General features: G+C 43.7%; 1 protein-coding gene across 5 annotated transcripts in view; it reads right to left on the minus strand.

Annotated features, from left to right (window-relative positions):
• Nucleotides 1-294: 294 nt before the first annotated feature.
• Nucleotides 295-18,498, minus strand: part of LOC136611781 (bestrophin-3-like) — an 80,306-nt gene continuing 62,102 nt past the window's right edge. For all 5 annotated transcript variants that reach the window (XM_066591630.1, XM_066591629.1, XM_066591631.1 and 2 more), the window contains 5 exons: nucleotides 9,520-9,597; nucleotides 8,968-9,120; nucleotides 8,751-8,831; nucleotides 4,750-4,901; nucleotides 295-1,658 (listed from right to left, as the gene is read on the minus strand). In XM_066591630.1, coding sequence (XP_066447727.1) covers nucleotides 779-1,658; nucleotides 4,750-4,901; nucleotides 8,751-8,831; nucleotides 8,968-9,120; nucleotides 9,520-9,597 — 1,344 coding nt within the window. In that variant the 3' untranslated portion in view covers nucleotides 295-778. The remainder of the gene's footprint in view (nucleotides 1,659-4,749; nucleotides 4,902-8,750; nucleotides 8,832-8,967; nucleotides 9,121-9,519; nucleotides 9,598-18,498) is intronic.

The raw sequence follows: 18,498 nt of genomic DNA on the forward strand, positions 1-18,498 counted from the left end.
ACGGCCGCGTCGATAGAGAAATAAAAAAGTTATGACTTTTGAAAAATGGAGATGAAAATCCGCCAAAAATCGTTGCGTTCTTAAGCCCAAAAGAGGCCATGTCCTTAAGGGGTTAAAAAAGCCTTTGAATGGATTTCTGGCTTGGTTTTCAAATCCCAATTATTGTTTTAAAGACCTATTAAAAGGGTCTGACATTGATTTGAAGGAATGCTACTATCCAGTAGGTGATGCTGCAGAGATATTGTTTCATCTTCCTTATTTGCATATATTACCAAGAGGAGCATGCATGGCCTTATAAGTCTCCTCACTCACCTCCTAGATGTTATCCTTAAGGGGAGACAATACCCCTCCCGACCCACATCATAGGCCTCTCACTAGCCAAGCCAGAAACTTAATGCACACTGATGAGAGGCAAAAACCTTGAAACAGCTGTCTGTGTATGGATTTCTGGCTTGGTTTTCAATAACCAATCATTGTTTTAAAGACCTGATTAAAGGGTCTAACATTGATTTGAAGACATTTTGCCATCCAATAGGTGGTGCTGCAGAGGTATTGTTCCATCTTCCTTATTTGCAGAAAGAAGACTAGCACAGCTGTATAATGGAACATAGCATACAAGTTACAATGCATGCCTTTAGAGAACGTAGGCAGAGAAAAGAGGAACAAAGTTATAAAGAATCAGTTTAATATCCAAAATAGGTTTGTGCGTTGTAAAAGCAGCTCCTCACTTTATTAAGGCTTTAGAGTTACCAAATTGTTTTTTGACAACCGTGGTGGTCTACATACTTTCTTTCTTTTCATTGTGAAATTCCACTATATCAGTTTCTTTAGTGTTGATATGTTCTAGCAAATGCAACACTTCTTCAGTTGAACTTAGTAGTGTGCTTGTAGATGAGCTGTGTTCTTCTACAGAAGCTTCATTCGCTAAAGACAAAGAAATCGGGATATTTTGTAATGATGTCTTTGGTGGTTGTGCGTTGGTTAGAAAATTTTGTGTTGGGAACACGGTTTCACTCCACCTATGGGAGGATTTCTGCTCTTCTTTAGTAGTCGTTCTTGCTTTTGTTTCTTCTACATTCACTTGTTTCTTTTCTGGAACTTCTTGGTCATTGTCTTTGGAAAGAGGCTCAAGAGGTGACTGTTCAACGTTTTTCTCTTCATACTGACTGTGGTCTGCATTTTCTACTTTATATGTGTAACCAGGTGAACTTGACTGCAGCTTGACATCATTCTGTACTACTTTTTCAGAAGCTGTAGTAACCACAACTTGAGGCACAGGTGAGCTAGGTGTATTGCTATTGTCACCAGAGGGCTGCCTTTCTGATGTGTTTGATCTGCTAGATTCCCGAATAACAGATAGATCTGCCCTAGGTATGCCCAACTTTGCATTTCTATCAGCAGATTCACGTCTTTTAACATGTAATAAGTTGGGTTTTCGAGGAGGTACATCATGGTAACTTCCGATATATGTTGGTTCAACAGGGAAAAACATATTTGATGCATCACTTCCTTGTCGACTGAGTGTAGATCTGTGAGGAGACTCGGGATGTTCATGAACACTTAAAAACCTCTTTACTCTTCTTAAAACAGAAGGTTGTCTTCTGTGTTTTTCTTCATCAAGAAGCCAGTCTTCACGTAGAAAAACAGCGTCAGGAAGTCTACAAAAAGCAAAAGGATGGAAGTTATTTTCTCCTGCATTTTTGGAGATTTTATTACATATGGCCACTGACATGCATATGCTAAGAAAGCAACAGGAGCAAAAGTACGCATGGACAACCTCTCAATCCCTTTCATATTAGAGCTGCCAAAGTGATCAGTTGTTTGCCACAGGTCCAGCTCCCAAGACCTAAGCAAACAGCTGCAGACAGGTTGACATTTGTAGAATGTAGTACTACATGGCAGCCATTCAGATGTGTTACATGGACATCGAACTTGCACCAGGGCAAGAGCCACTACTTGTTAATGACTCTGCTCTCTAGGTAATAGAGATGTGACCTGAGTGAGGGACCCTCCTTTATGACATCAATAAGCTGTAATAGACCCTATGAATAGAGGATGTTGCTGAAGAGTCAAGACACAAATAGAGGCAAAGAGCTGAAGAAGTAAATAGAGAGGGGTCCCCCAGTCAGGATTCTCATGTATTAGCCAGATAGCTCACTTTAGTGGACCTACCATGTTAATGCATTACATGGATAGCACATTGATTTAAATTAGAACTATGTCATGCTTACATTTCAGGTTGGGGGAGCAACAGAGAAAATGAACACCTGTTGCCATGCTTCCCTATAAACTACAGCAGCTCATTGGGGAACCTAGCAGCAAGACAACTTATCATCGGGGGCTACTTTTAACAGAAAGGGGTTGTCCAAAGCAGAAATCAGTATTAATGTACCTTGATGCCACTGGAAGCTGGGGGTTTGACATGAGGAATGCCCCTCTCACACCCCTAGCTCAAGGCAGATAGGTTCTAGCAGCACACTGTGTGGATAGATTGTCCCAGTGATGGAGCCTTAATTAGTCTGAGGGTTACAATACTTCTTAGGCTGACATTATTACCTGTAAATGCTGGCATGTTACAGCTGTAACATGGCACCATTTAGATGTCATAATGTCAGCCTAAGAAGCATAGTAAGTGTCAGCGTAGGCTGCAGCCTCAGTGTTCCGTCCCGGCCGCCTGCTCACCTGTCAGTTTGCTGTGATGCCTCCCTCACGTGCGCCGGCAGTAATCTGTGTTCCGCCGGACAAATTACAGCTGTGTGACCCCACGGCGGTGCACCCATGCGGCCGGCCGCTGAGCTCTTATTTCTGTGCGGCGCCTCATTCCCGCCCAGAGGTGTAATTTGAGGCTCCTGGGCTGCAATCTGTAGCATGCCCCTCATTTACCATTTATAACACTGGTGTCTTTTTTTATATGACAGATGTGCCTTTAGCTCACGGCGAGTGCCTGCTACCTCTGCCCCCTATATAGCTATGCCCTTGCCAATAATGCAATACATTAAAAATCAATTGGGTTTTCCAATATGCTACAACATTGGTGATAGTAGAGGATGACATAGATATTGAAAAAAAACAAACACCTTTCTGCTGCCATGCTGCTCCCCCACTGTGCTTTTACTCAACTGCTGGTTGTTGCCTTCTGCTCCCGTTCTCCATCCACTGCTGCTGGGTCTTTACATCAACATATTGTTGTTTTTCACTCTCATTGTCATTTTTTTCTTGTATTGTTTAACATTGCTATATTGTCTTTTTGTTCTCCATCTTGCTGCATTCTATATGCCTCTTTTCTTCGTTGTACTAATATAGGCATATTCATAAGTTCAGCGCTCCGTTTGTACATTTTCGCTTTTGCATTTCATTTATTCTGGTAGGCTAGGGTAGTGGACTACTTACGGTTGCAGCTACTTGCTATATACTTCTGGCACGGGGTTATACGCTCATATGCCAAAATACATTTTTACAGATACTGGTAAATTGAAACATATCTATGTATTTTTCAACACAAACCCTGGAGACCTTTTTTAGTTAAAGGGTCACTGACCTTTCAAACAACTTTGTGCCAATGGGATACATGGCAAAAGCGCAAATCACTATTTAGCTAAGATAACATTTTTGTGCTGAAACTTTTGTCTAAAGTGATGGCCCCAGGGTCTCCTTTACCTCTAATTTGCTGTACACTGCCTACTGTTAAGTGATGCCTTTCTCTAATAAGGCAGGGAACAGGAAGAGAGGTGGGGTGATGTCTCATGCCACTCATAGAAGTCTATGGGGAGTATGGTGCAGACTGCAGCTAATGGTAGGTGATCTACTGTCTTAGGGCTCCTACCCACTAGCGTTTTTTTAACACTGCGATATCGCTGCGTTTTTTAATGCAAATGTCAATGGGACTTTCTAATGTTAAAATCGCATTGCACAAAAATCACACAGCACAAACTTGTGATTTTTGTGCAATGCGATTTTAACATTAGAAAGTCCAATTGACATTTGCGTTAAAAAACGCAGAGATATTGCAGGGTTAAAAAAAACAAAACTAGTAGGTAGGAGCCCTTACAGCTTCTGAAATCACAACTACACTACTCAATACTGCTATCATCCACAATGCTGTAATTTCTCTGTGTGTGCTACTGAGAGTTAGGGGGCAAAATTAGTTGTTTTCTCTAAATGCAGTCTATTGGAAACATCACAACAGACGTCTCCTCCCACCAGCTCAGCGACAGTTGAAAATTACAGATACAGCCTGAAGGGGGAAAAATTGGAGAAAAATGTAGGATAGTATTCATATAATGGTCAGAAATAGTACTATGTCTCATGTACACATGGCAGCCATTTCTGAAAAGTCAGGTACGCTTTAATTTTGGAGATGGAAGGAATATTTAAAATGAGGATGTGCAATAAATTTTGATAAATATGTAAGTCATAACTGCTACATAGTAATAATGACAGTACAATGAGGGCTCAGTCACACGGGCGCATCAGCGCCCATGTTACTGCAGGAGGAAGACGGCCGTACCTCAAGACAGACGTCTCTCAGCAGCGCCGGGAGAAAGAACATATGACCGGCTTCATTGCCGGTCATGTGTTCTTTCTTCAGCACTGCAGAGAGACGTCCGTCTTGAGGTACGGCCGTCTTCTTCCTGCAGGAAGGGCTAAGTCACACGGGCGCATTGCCGCCTGTGTACGGGTGCAGATGCGCCCGTGTGACTGAGCCCTGATACACATTAAGTAAATGTAGAGTCAAGTAATAATAGTTACCCCATATCAACTGTTGATCCCAAAAATGAAGGAATACAGTAGTCAGCAGCTGCAAGTGTGTATGGTGGGCGTAAATCAGAGTCATTCCAATAGATGTCTCTGTGCAGTTTTGGTAAGTTCATATACATTTCATCTACAGCCAAGAGAGAAACCTACGAACAAGAAATATATACCAGTTCATTTTAGTCAATATATCCATTTATATAACTCTAACCTATTTGACAGTGCTGTACTAGATTGTAATCATTCACAACAGTTCCCAGTAGGACTCACTGTCTAATCTTCCCATCACACACATACATACATACACTAGGACCAATGTGTTTTTTTTCTATGTACCATGATGCCAAAGTACCTGAAAAAAATCATGATCAAATACAGAAGCGTAACTTGAAGTTTCTGGGCCCCAATGCAAAATCTGTAACAGGGCCCCCATCTATAATACTTTATTCATAGTACTGGGCTCCTTATATGGAGAAGAGAGGCCTTATGGGCCCCCCAAGGCTCCTGGGCCTGGGTGCAACTGCATCCTCTGCATCCCCTATAGCAGTGGTCCCCAACTCCAGTCCTCAGGGACCACCAACAGGTCATGTTTTCAGGATATCCTATGGTAAGAACACCTGTGGCAATGTCTCAGGCACTGACAATAATGACATCACCTGTGCAACACTGAGGAAATCCTGAAAACATGACCTGTTGGCGGTCCCTGAGGACTGGAGTTGGGGAACCCTGCCCTATAGTTATGCTAGTGATCAAATACAATGGAAGCAATACAAATTCCATTAAGGTAAGGTTGCCTTCACATCTGCGTTTGAACCTCTGGTAGGACGTTCTGTCCCAGATCTGGCACAAAATACCAGAAGAAATAGGCTGCATGCAGGGCTTTTTCTCCTGGTAAAATGCCGGGCAGCTGAGCGGAAATGGAACCGACCTCATTATAGTCAGTGAGGTCTAATCGGTTCTGTCATAAGACGGAACCGCTCGGCCAGGGGATTCAGCCTTCCTGCTCCCCTAACAGAGCAGGAAAACGGAATCCCCGTTCAGATGTCAAAGCAGCCTAACAGATACAAACAAATCAGAGTCATATATCACTGTATTAAAAATTACATATTTTATTAACACATAAAATCAAAAATATAAAATGTACACAAATACACATTGAGGTATCAAGAGAACTTGAATACTGTAGGCAGTGATATGCATTATAACATGTAGTAAATATTAAGGTGCTATACAACATGATGGGATTACATATAACACCTTGATAGTTCACCCCACTTGAAGTACAATTTAGTTACTTATTTTAGAAAGACAACTGCATCATACAGACAATTAGCCAAAAAAGTGATTAGTGTATAAATAACGTGAGCCAAAGAATGAACGACAAATAAGAATTGTGCGCTTCCCATTCGACGTTCAGTTTCAGCCGGCATAGAAATCATCATCGGCTCGTTGGCTTCTTGTTGCGTTTTAACACTCATCATTCAGTGTTTTATATAGTAATCTGAAACACTGAACAAGAAATTCATGATTCCCAATGATGATTTGTCTAAACAGGCTGCACGTGTGAGAATGAGCTGATGGTGAAGTCATCATCTCGTTTGCTCGGGCAAACGAGAATAGTGAGTTTCTAATTAGGTGTCACAGTCTCTCCTCTTTATGGTCCTTTTACCTGGGACGAGTTGTCGGGCAAACAATGACAGCTCGACCCAGTGATGCCCACTCCTGTGTTGTTACATAAAAGCGAGTAGGCAGGCAGGCGGAATGCAAGCGCAGCGAGCCAAGGAGTGTTCTCCCGCCACCCGCGCCCATTCACAGTAAGCAGACAGTCAAAAGTGAACGACTGCTGTTTACAATGAACGGCTCGTTGTTCAGTTTTCTGCATGCCAAAACTGAATGACTGAATGATTCTAGTTCAGTCACTGCATGCATTTACATAGGATGATTATTATTCAAATTCCCACGGGAGCGCAGGATTCTGAACAAATCTTCCCGTGTAACATGGCCCTTAGTTTAAGAATTGCACTATGTGGACAAAGTGCCTAATGCATAATGTAATTGGTCCTATTTTCAATGCAATGTTTGTGCGCCCATTCAGACGGCACGGGCCCCACGCATATACACAGAGGCCGCAATGCCATTGCCTCCCCTTCCCTCCCCCTCGCCCGCTTACCTCCTCTCTCATTCCCTCCAGCTGTTTTCAATGGGAGTGGGCAGGATGGGGGCGGAGCTAAGCACCCACCACCTTCCCGCAGCTAGCAATAAAAAGAGGCAGAGCGAGGCCCCCTCCCATTGCAAACATCCGGGGGGGGAGCAGAGAGAAGGAGAGAAGAGGGAGGGAGTTTAGCAGTCACCTCCCTTCTCTGGCCGCTGTCATTGGCTCCCTTAGGAGTCCATGCAGTGGCCGACGTATTCCGGCCTGAAAGATAATTCCAGGACTATCTTTCCAGGCCGGCATGAAAGCGCCCGGTGCTATATTGATCCAGTATTGAGGGTCAAGTTTGTGTCCCTTTTTGATGAATTCCATTAACCCCTTCCTGCTCCAGGACGCACATTTAAGTCCTGGAGCGTCTGAGTATGTATGAAGAGAAGTCGCGGGGCGACCTCTCTTCATACAGCGTGGGCAACAGCTGTTTATTACAGCTGACACCTGCAGGCAATAGCTGCAATCGGCCGTACAGCCGATCGCGGCTATTAACTCTTTAAATGCCGCTGTCAATTCTGACAGTGGCATTTAAATCCCCCCCACCCCTGTACGGCCCAACCGTGGTGAAATCGGGGGAGGCATATATTTATTTTTAGCCCCACTTCAGCACTCTTCAGCAAATCCAGCAACCTGATTGGTTCCGATTCACAATTCCAGCAACCTGCTTGGTTGTTTGGCCGTCTATGTGTCATGGCAGCCAGGGGCCTTCTGAAAGGTCCCAGGGCTGCCTTGAGAGACTGCCTGTCAAGCCATCCCCGTGGGGTGGCTTGATAAGCTGCCTGTCAGAATGCAGTATGACGTAATGCTAAAGCAGTACGTCATACTGCAGTAGCGATCCATGCATCGCATGTTGTAGTCCCTCAAGGGGACATAAAAGAAAAGTGGAAAAAAAAAGATCAATAAAGTTTTATTAATTGTTTAAAAGAAAGTAATAAAAGCTAAATCACCCCCTTTTGCCATATCTATAATAAAAAAAATCAAAATCATAAAAGAAAAATACATATTTGGTATCGCCGCGTCCGTAAAAGTCCAAACTATCAAAGTAGTGCATTATTTACCCCACACGGTGAACGTCGTCCGGAAAAAAAAATAAAGAACGCCAAAAATGCACTTTTTCAGCTACCCTGTCTCCCAGAAAAAAAGGCAATAAAAAGCGATCAAAAAGTTGTATGTATTCCGAATTGGTACTAACGAAAACTACATGACATTTCGCAAAAAATGAGCCCTCGCACAACTACGTCAAAGGAAAAATAAAAAAGTTATTATGCGTAGAAGATGGCGACAGAAAATAATTTGAAAAAATTAAATGTCTTTGAAAAAAAAGAGTAGTACACTAAAAAAAAACATACAAGTTTATTATCGTAGCAATTGTACTGACCCATAGAATAAAGTTATCATGTTGTTTTTGTTGCAGTTTGTGCGCCGTAGAAACAAGACGCAGTGAAAGATGGTGGAATGTCGTTTTTTTTTTTCATTTTACTCCACTTATAATGTACTAAAAAACTTTAAAAAAATTCTATGGTATATTAAATAGCACCATTGAATACAACTAATCCCACCAAAAACAAGCCTTTATACAGCGGCGCCAATGGATAAACGAAGGAGTTACGATTTTTTTAAGGGGGGAGGAAAAAACAAAAATGGAAAGAAAAAAAGCGGCCGTGTCATGAAGGGGTTAAGGTATTGTCCATTCTAGATTTATACACAGGATCCCATAGCAGCAGTGAATTTTACAACCCTGACAAGAACTTTCTAAACATTTTTGTGGCTCAAATACAAATTAGGACGAACTAACCTGTAGATTTCTATCTATGCACCAGTTAGTCTCAAAATCATCATCATCTTCACCAAATGGGTTAATGAGTTGTTCAGCCACCTGTATGGAATAGCAAATAAGATGTTTTTTCTTACCTAAAGTTACATTTCTCAGTATGAACTCTACATATTACGCACCAAGTCAGATTTTCCCAGATCCATACACTGCAATTTTATTTGTGGTAAGAAAGCTTTACCTTTAACCATCCTGCATAGAAAAAGAACTGCAGGAGGGTAAATACGGGAATGTAGAGATCCAGATCATGCCCTGCATACGCTTGTTTAGGGTCTAAGAACTGTCGTCCAATTATGCAAGCAACAAAGAATGTATACACTGCTAGTGTTACTACCTGGAAAAGAAACATCAGTTCATGGTAAATCTTTCCAAATTCTCATAATTTATCTGTCAATATTAGAGATGAGCGAGTATACTCGCTAAAGGCAATTGCTCGAGCGAGCATTGCCTTTAGCGAGTATCTCCCCGCTCGAGACGGAAGGTTCAAGTGCCGGCGCGGGGGAGCGGTGAGTAGCGGCAGTCAGCAGGAGGGAGCGGGGGGGGGGGAGAGAGGGAGAGAGAGATCTCCCCTCCGTTCCACCCCGCTTTCCCCCACAGCTCCCTGCCCGCTGCCGGCACCCGAACCTTCAGTCTCGAGCGGGGAGATACTCGCTAAAGGCAATGCTCGCTCAAGCAATTGCCTTTAGCGATTATACTTGCTCATCTCTAGTCATTATTAAAAACATATATGTACCTGTGTATACACCAGAGGAATTCCAACCCAGTCATAACCAAAGAGGAGACCACACCAAGACCTGTAGCGGTTCATCTCCTGAGATGAAAAGTATATTAAGAATCTCCAAGTGAGTGAATACACATTTATACAAATGCATCTAGATGTTCTGAGCAAAAAGAGAGATCACGAGTCTGGAACAAAATACTAAAAGGGGTTCTACGGGTGTAAATTATTGATGGCCTATCCTTAGATTAAGCCATCAGTAGTAGGCCAGCGAGGGTCTGCTACCTGGAATTGCCATGATGTTCCCCAGGCCGGTGTGCTTGTGCACTGAGCCGATTTCTGCATTAATTGGTATTACATGCAAAGTTCCCATTCACTTCAATGAGATCTTGTCCTGTAATAGTAAGCCTGGCCACTGCAGTGGGAATGGTGCTGTTTGCTTCCTACAGAAAACAGCTCAATACATGTGCACTCTTGTCTGGCAAAAATTGATCAGTGGGGGTCCTGGGTAGCAGACCCCGGTATTAGTGTATCTTGACCCCACCAGGAAGCTAGGGGTTTGACAGGAGGAACACCCTTTTACACACCAAGCTCCTGATAGGTGTCAAGGCAGCAAAGCACTAGTAAGGTTATATTATTAGCTGTAAATACTGGCATATTACAACTGTAACATGCCAGTGTCATGGAATATAAAGTGTTAAGTTTCAGAATGTAATAAGTGCATGTTTCTTACCTTGTATTGGACTATTGACCCTTAAATAGAAGACTAAAACCTATGCTTTGTAGTGCCGAGAACTAGGATTTTAAGATAAGAAGCCAACAGACAAATTAAATAAGGCTAAGCTATGTTAACAGAGAAGACACACAACTATTGCAGAAATATTGTCTAATGCAACAGCAATGTCCTGACTTAGGTAATTTCTATGTCTGAGACGGGCCTTAAGAGCTTTGAGACTATTTGGTAGATGTCAATAAGTCTTGTGATCAATAAGTATTTTCACCTTTGTAACAGTAAGCTACGTAACACTAATCTTTGTACCAAGCAACATTTGGATACACCCTCGTCTTTCTGTATAAGAGTTGGCAATGTTGATAATAAAGTAGAATTCATTGAGTTCTCATGGAGAAGTGTCTTGACATAACATGGAGTGATTTCATGCTATTGATAGATAATGCTAGCAAAATCTCCTCATCACGGGCTTCCCTATCTACCAATTTGGCACCTGGCAACGAGGTCATCAGATCGGTACCGGTGTGGTCCGATAACACCAGCATGAACATGTAATAATGTAAGCCAAAGAATAAAAATTAGCGTCTCCCTAAGGTCCCGCGCTAACAGCTGCCGCCCTCACCGCGTGTGCTCCACCGGGTGGACACAGAGCTCTGTGTCTTCCGCTCCCACGCTCACAGCTGCCGCCGTCAGTGGTTGTGCTCCGCAGCCAGGACTGTCAGGTCCCTGCACGCTGCTCCACCGCTGACTGATGCCGCGCTCACGGCTTCTGGTCCGGCCGCGGGACTCTCATATCCCTGCCGCCCGCTCCCCCTGGTGACAGTTGCTGCCATCAGTGCATGTGCTCCGGCATCGGAAAAGCCACATCAGCTGGGGGAAAGTCTGCCACCGTCAGCTCCGCGGCTTCAGAAAAGCCACATCAGCTGGGGAAAGTCTGCCGTCGTCTACTTCTGCACTCTGCGTCCGACGCATACCACTTTCTCTGCACCAAGCCCTGTCACCGGCAGTCCTGGAAAAGCGGTTTGAAGAAGGTTTTTCCTCACTGCTACAACAGTGAGCCGCTGTGTGCCTTGTGCCTCCAGCCTGCTGTGCAGCCAATCAGCATCAGGGGGTGGCACCCCCTGTGAATCTTGACTCCACCAGGACTTCCTGGTGGCGTCAAGATACACTAATACGGCAGACCCCTGCTGATCTACTATTGATGCCCTATTCTGAGGAGAAAAGCTATGCAATCAATTTACAAGTGGACAACCCCATTAATTTTTGTCTTAAGGCCGCTTTTACAGTAGCATTTTTTAGCTGTTCAGCGCAACGGTTGAGACGCCGCAATAAACACTGTAGAACACCTCCATTGAAATCAATTGGGCTTCAAAGACAAGCATTTGAGCCTTCTATCGCCGCGATTTTCTATATCTGCTCTATTTTAGTACGGTTCAACAATTTTTAATGCACCTCATCACCCATTGCATTGAAGGGGTGTGTTAAAAAACACAGTCAAACACGTTTTAAAATTACATTCGAAAACGCTGTCAAACACCATGTTTAAAGATATGGGGGTTTTACAGATGCCTATGTGAGAGCAGCCCAAAAGAACATTCTGACAGTTGTATATCTGGTTCATGCAGCAGTAGAAAATTTTAAAGAAACAAACAATACAAATATCTGCATTCTAGAAATCATTAGATTAGTAGGGCTTCCAGCTAGAATAAAGTTTGATATGAATTTTGTATTTGAGTGAAAAATATTATTAAAAGACATATGAAAAGTAAATAAAAATAATAGAAATAGTAAAGTATAATATATAATATGCATCCTTGTAAAAGCTGGTGCTATAGTGCTGATTGTTAATTAAACGGCAATGAACACAAATGCAAGACAGCACAAAATACAGCAAATTACATGGAACACTTGTGGCTTCCAGTCCTTATATGTATACATATGTCCTTATTGCGCCAATCTTTTATTATGGAATCTAAACCGCAAAATATAATTTCTCTTTAAATTCAGGGTGTCTGATGTATTATATGGAGTGAATTCACAATTTTTTTTGAAATTGTAATATCGTGCAATTGTGTTTCAACCATTAAGACCGTTAATATTTCTGAGGTGCCCCACGGCAAGCCAGACACGAGGCCCGAGCTGAGGAGCGGGCAGGGGTAGAGATGCCACTTGTCACGATGGCTCTACTAGACTCCTCCCCAGAGGGAAGCATGGAACCTCGGCCAAGGCACTGCTAGGCCTCTTCCAGGCAATGCCAGATGGCGGTTACCTGAACAAGTGTAGTGGACTAAATAAGTTGTCACGCGTGACGCCACCATTCCTTCACACCGTTGATTATCCGACAGTAGAATAAAGAGAGTCTACACACAACAGCAGCTGGAGCTGCAGAGTGCCAGAGTAGAGCCACTGCCATCTTCCTGGGTGAGTCCCCTACAGCTCTGCTACACCACTGCACAGCAGAGCCAGCAGCACACACGCCAGAACCACAGGGACATTCCTTGCAAACAGCACACGCTGCATCATAAAAAGGAGACCCGGCTCCCCCATCATCTGCAGGCCCTGTCTGGACACCAGTCACCACACAGCAGGCTCTGAACACCAACTATAATTGGCATTGTTCTCTGACGGCTATTAGTTCTACAAAAGGACTTTATCCAGTATATAGAGAATAAAGCAAAACAATATTCCCCCACAAGTGTTGGGATAAATATCTCAGTCTGTGACACTAACCTCAGATAACATCTGTAGTTCCAGTCCCACCAAAGGATTCAAGGTTTAACTCCATTATAAAACACTGTGTCAGATATATATGGCAGGCTGTCTCTGCTGCCACTTAGTGGCCGGTACCGATACATCAAGAACAAGCTAAACCTACAAGAACGTACTTTTTCCTAAGAAAAGTTGACACTTCACTGAAGCAATTGTCAAATATTATACATATAAAACTCACTTATTGCTCATAATGTATTAAACAAGACACTCTAGTTTCTACAAAGATAATGCCATTTTAAGGCAAAATAGCCACATGCAACAACGTGAAGTGGTCCACACTCGGGAAAGCTAAACCCCACCATACATGCGAATCTGGCTAAAACACCATTTAACTTAAATCGCTACTGACACAATAACCATGAGCCGTATACACTCCAAAGCAGGAAAACACAGCCAGAGCTCACAACAACCAACCAAAAACCCAACAAAGCAGCAGGCGAACTGTATGCCCCTGGATGAATCATCCAACTCTTTGATGGAAGGTCAACAGTCACCCTACAATGCCAAATTAGAAAACTCCAGCCACGATGTTTCAGGAGGCGCAACCCCTACTCTCCCAGAAAGCGATCTGGCCCAAATTCAAATACTACTGCAGAAGGAACTTTCAAAAATTTCCTCCGAAATCACAACTAAACTATCCAACGAATTTCAGGACATTAGCCAGAGAACAATAGCTCTAAAAGACAGAATGGACAACGTCACCATAGTCCTAGACTCCCACGAAAAAGAAATAGAGCAACTCCACGAGGAAATTCTTTTTCTCCACAACAAATTAGAAGATGTGCAAAACAGGGACTGGTAGGAACAATCTATGCATTCGAGGAGTCCCGGAACCTATCAAAGATCTCCAATCGACAGTGACGGCGCTGTTCCAGGAACTTTGCCCTGATATCCTAATTGAATGACTGGAACTTGATAGTTCATAGAGCGTAAAAAAACAAATCCAAACGGTTCCCCTAGAGACATTGTGCTAAAACTTCACTTCCACAGCACGAAAAAGCAACTGATGCGAGCAGCGCGTGCCTCCCACAAGCTGCCATTTCAGAGCTTTGTATACCAGTTGTTCCATGACCTGGCACCTTCGACACTATCTAAAAGGAGAGCCCTCAAGCCACATTTAAAGATCCTGCAATAGGAAAAAAACAATACAAATGGGGCTTCTCATTCAAGCTATTTTTCTCATACCAAGACAAGATGCACAGTACATTATCCCCGGAGGGTGCTCGCCGCTGCTATATGGAGCTACAACTGCAGCAACCGCCACCTCAACCAGGTTCTGCTGCTTCATCACCTACCCCCTCCCATCTCCTAAACCAAAATCTGGATCCAAAGAAAAAAAGCTCAGCAACTTCCAAGAGTATCCCACAGCCTGAAGATCGCAACATCTCAGAAGGTCTCCAAGATAACATGACCTGAGATCTCTTGCTGGCTTTCTTGCCACAGCAGTTGCGAGCATTCCACCTCATCTTGCAAAAAGTAATAACACTCCACAAAATCACTTGAGAAGACTCTATACGAATGAAGGGAACATATTGAAATAGAAGTATTTCTGGCGACCACTGTTCAGTGTAATAACATGATGTTTGTTTGGGCGTTTTTTTTGGGGGGGGGGTGTGTGCATTCTTTTTTCTTTTATTCTTTTCTTCTCTCTTAGCCAGTTAAAGTTGAAAAACAATTGATATTTTGATGTCAAAGCCAGATTAACTCTTGCCTTGATTCCACTCCCCTTCCCTCATGCTCCTCCCCCCCCCACAGGGTCTTCCCCTAACATTAGCCATCAGCAATATAAACCACTCCAAATCTGTGCTGAAGTGGCTTCCTATTTCCAAACCTTTCAGTAGTAATGAATCCTGTATTAGCTAAGACTACTGAGTCAATCCCACCCCTAGACTCCAAGGTTAATATTTTCTGTTGGCCACCTCCTGTTCCTCCCTCTTCCTTTCCCTTTTTCCTTCTCCCCTTTCCCCCGCCACTCTTCCCATGGGGTGGAGGTCCTGAGACAGCTGCCGGGAATAATACACCTCATAACCCCCCATGGATGTAAAAATTCTATCACACAACATACAGGGCTTCAATTCACCACAGAAAAGGTCCAAAGCTTTCAGATTTTATAAAAGTAGACATGCAGATATTGTATCCCTGCAAGAGACCCATTTCTCAACTGATTCAGCACCACGCTACCTATCTCCCCAATACCCTACATTCTGCTCAGCAAAAGCCCTTACCAAAACAAAAGGAGTTACCATTTGTTTCAGCAAATCAGTCCCTTTCACCCACACCTCCACCATTGCAGACCTAGAGGGTCGCTATCTAATATTAACAGGTACAATCCAGGACGTGCCAGTGACTATTGTTTCCTACTACACTCCAAATTCCAGGTAAATACAATATTACACAAAGCTCTTTAAACTAGTGGAAACCAACAAAACGGGCACAGTTATTCTCTGTGGTGATTCGCATTGCATTCTTACCCCGAACCTAGATAGGAACGCTACAACCCCCATTGCCCCAACCCCATTATCCCAACATTCTATTTCACACAACTTTAAATCCCTCCTTTAGCAATATCATCTAGTAGACATGTAGCGGGAACTGAATCCTACCACCAAGGACTTTACACACTTTTCAGCTCCGCACTCCCTATACAGACGAATAGACCACATCCTAACACCCGACACCTTCTTACCGCAAATAGCACAGGCAAAAATTCTCTCGGTCCCATCCTCGGATCATAGCCCAATGTCTGTCACCTGTAACTCTCTAATGTCTAAACCGACAAATGCAACTTGGACTCTAATTGATTCTCTTTTATCAAGTCCCGAGGTTATCTCTTTATTAGTACCACAGCTAGAAGAATATTTCCAGATCAACAGTCAATTTGCTTCTTCTCCCATTTCCCTCTGGGAAGCACATAAAGTAGTGATTCGCGGCCACCTAATTCAAATAGCTGCTCACCGTAAACGGGAACACATGGCACAACAGCTGAAATTAGAACAGGAAGTTTCACAACTTTAAGAGGAGGCTAAAAAACACCCGTCTAAAAATAATCTTCAAAAGTTGTCCTTGGCTAGGGCCGAGCTGGACTTGTGTCTTACTGATGCCATTGAAAAGAAATTACAATGGTCCGCCAGCGATATTATATACTTAACAACAAACCCTCCACACCCCTTGCTCGAAGACTCCGCTCAAACCCTAACATAAGCCCTTTTTTTAAGCTTCGCACAAACCAAAACAAGGTCACTGCAAACCGCAAACCCTCTCACAATATCTCAAGAATTCAAGCAGTTCCTAGCTAAATTATACTCGCAGCCAGGCTCCCTCCCTATAAACCAAATCACTTCTTACCTCCAAGAAATAACTCTGCCTACCGTATATACCGGCGTATAAGACGACTTTTGAACCCCGAAAAATCTGCTCTGCAGTCGGGGGTCGTCTTATGCGCCGGTAATACAAAAAAAAAAAAGTGTAAAAAAAAAAAATTTTATTACTCACCTCCCACGGCGTCCTGTCGCGCTCCGGCAGGATGTCGCTCGCTCCGGCAGGCTGTCGCTCGCTCCTCGTCCCCGCCGCAGCATAGCTTTCTGAATGTGGGGCTTGAAATCCCCGCTTCCAGAAAGCTAATACACACGCCGGCAGCCATGACAGCATTGAATGGCTGTGATTGGCTAAAGCACACGTGGCTTCAGCCAATCACACTATTCAATGACATCATTGAATGGCTGTGATTGGCTGAAGGCGCACGTGTTAGCAATCACACCCATTCAATGATGTCATTGAATAGTGTGATTGGCTGAAGCCACGTGTGCTTTAGCCAATCACAGCCATTCAATGATGTCATGGCTGCCGGCGTGTGTATTAGCTTTCTGGAAGCGGGGATTTCAAGCCCCACATTCAGAAAGCTATGCTGCGCCGAGGAGCCAGCGACAGCCTGCCGGAGCGAGCGACATCCTGCCGGAGCGCGACAGAACGCCGTGGGAGGTGAGTAATAAATTTTTTTTTTTTTTCTCCACTGAATACCGGCGTATAAGGTGACAGTTGGGGGGTCGTCTTATACGCCCCGTCGCCTTATACGCCGGTATATACGGTACTCCTGATGGGACGTTTCTTGCAATGCTCGCATCTGAAATCATCCAAGAGAAAGTAGCTAGTGCCATAAAAACACTAAAAGTCAACAAAAGGCCGGGTCCCGGCGGTTTTTCAGCCCCACACTATAAGAAATTTTCATCTCTTCTGTGTTCCTATTTAGCAGATTATTTTAACGCCATGAGAGAGGGTCACCAGGTTGGTCAAACAGCCCTTTTAGCGGCGATATCTATGATACCTAAACCAGATAGAGACCCTTTGGACAAGCAAAATTATCACCCAATTTCCCTAATAAACGTGGATATAAAACTCCTCACCTCCATCCTAGCAGTGCGCTTAAATACAGCCCTCCCCTCCTTAATCGGTAAGCGACCCACCTCACTCATATCTGCAAAACTAGAGGCATCCCAGCCATGTTACTATCTCTTGACATACACAAAGCTTTTGATACTTTGGGATGGACATACTTATTCTCGGTCCTCAAATATTGGGGGTTTCCTGGTATGTTCCTCACGTGGTTACGGATATTATATGCCCACCCCAGGGCCTTGTGCGATATAGGGGCTTCTGCTCTGAAACCTTCCCAATCCGGCATGAAGAATACCAAAATGCTTGACAAAGTCCTTTGTATAGGACGAAACGTCGCAGCTTGTGTGATTTGCAAATGGAGTTGCTTTTACGATAAAGATGATTATTGGACTTTTATCCATTGAGGACCTCTGAACTCTTCTGTAATACGCTCCATCGGATGCTGCTCTCCCTGACAATTTTCCCAATCCGGCATGGGACTCGACAGGGTTGCCCTCCGTCCCCTTTACTCTTCATCCTCGCCATTGAACCTCTGGCTATTAAACTTCGTAATAATCCTAATATAAAGGGGATTGAGGTCGCATATATCCACCACAAACTCTCAATGTTCACAGACGATTTATTAATTTTCATTTCTTCCCCTCACACCACAATACCCAATCTTATAGCTGAATTGACCAGATTCGGGTCTCTCTCTGGTTTAACAATCAATCAAACAAAATCCAAAGCATTCAACCTTACACTTCCCCCGGAGTCAGTTGCTCTGCTCCAGGCGAACTTTAAGTTTCAATGGGCAATGGGCTCACTGGACTACTTGGGCATCCACCTGACAAAACACATATGCTTCATTATATAGCCAAAATTACATCCCCCTCCTCTGCAAAACAAGGCTACTCCTGGAAAGTTGGAGCCGGTACCACATATCCTGGATTGGGAGAGTTAACGCCCTAAAGATGCTGCTTCTCCCTAAGCTAGTATACTACTATACTAGAGCTCTCCCGCTTCAGGTGCCGGCCCATGCTGAAAATTCTTTAACAGGTGTCCATCCGGTTTGTCTCGAGGTTATTCTGTTCCTAAAGTATCGTGGTCCACCCTGTATA

The sequence above is a fragment of the Eleutherodactylus coqui genome, chromosome 2 (genome assembly GCF_035609145.1).
Source record: "Eleutherodactylus coqui strain aEleCoq1 chromosome 2, aEleCoq1.hap1, whole genome shotgun sequence".
NCBI lineage: Eukaryota > Metazoa > Chordata > Amphibia > Anura > Eleutherodactylidae > Eleutherodactylus > Eleutherodactylus coqui.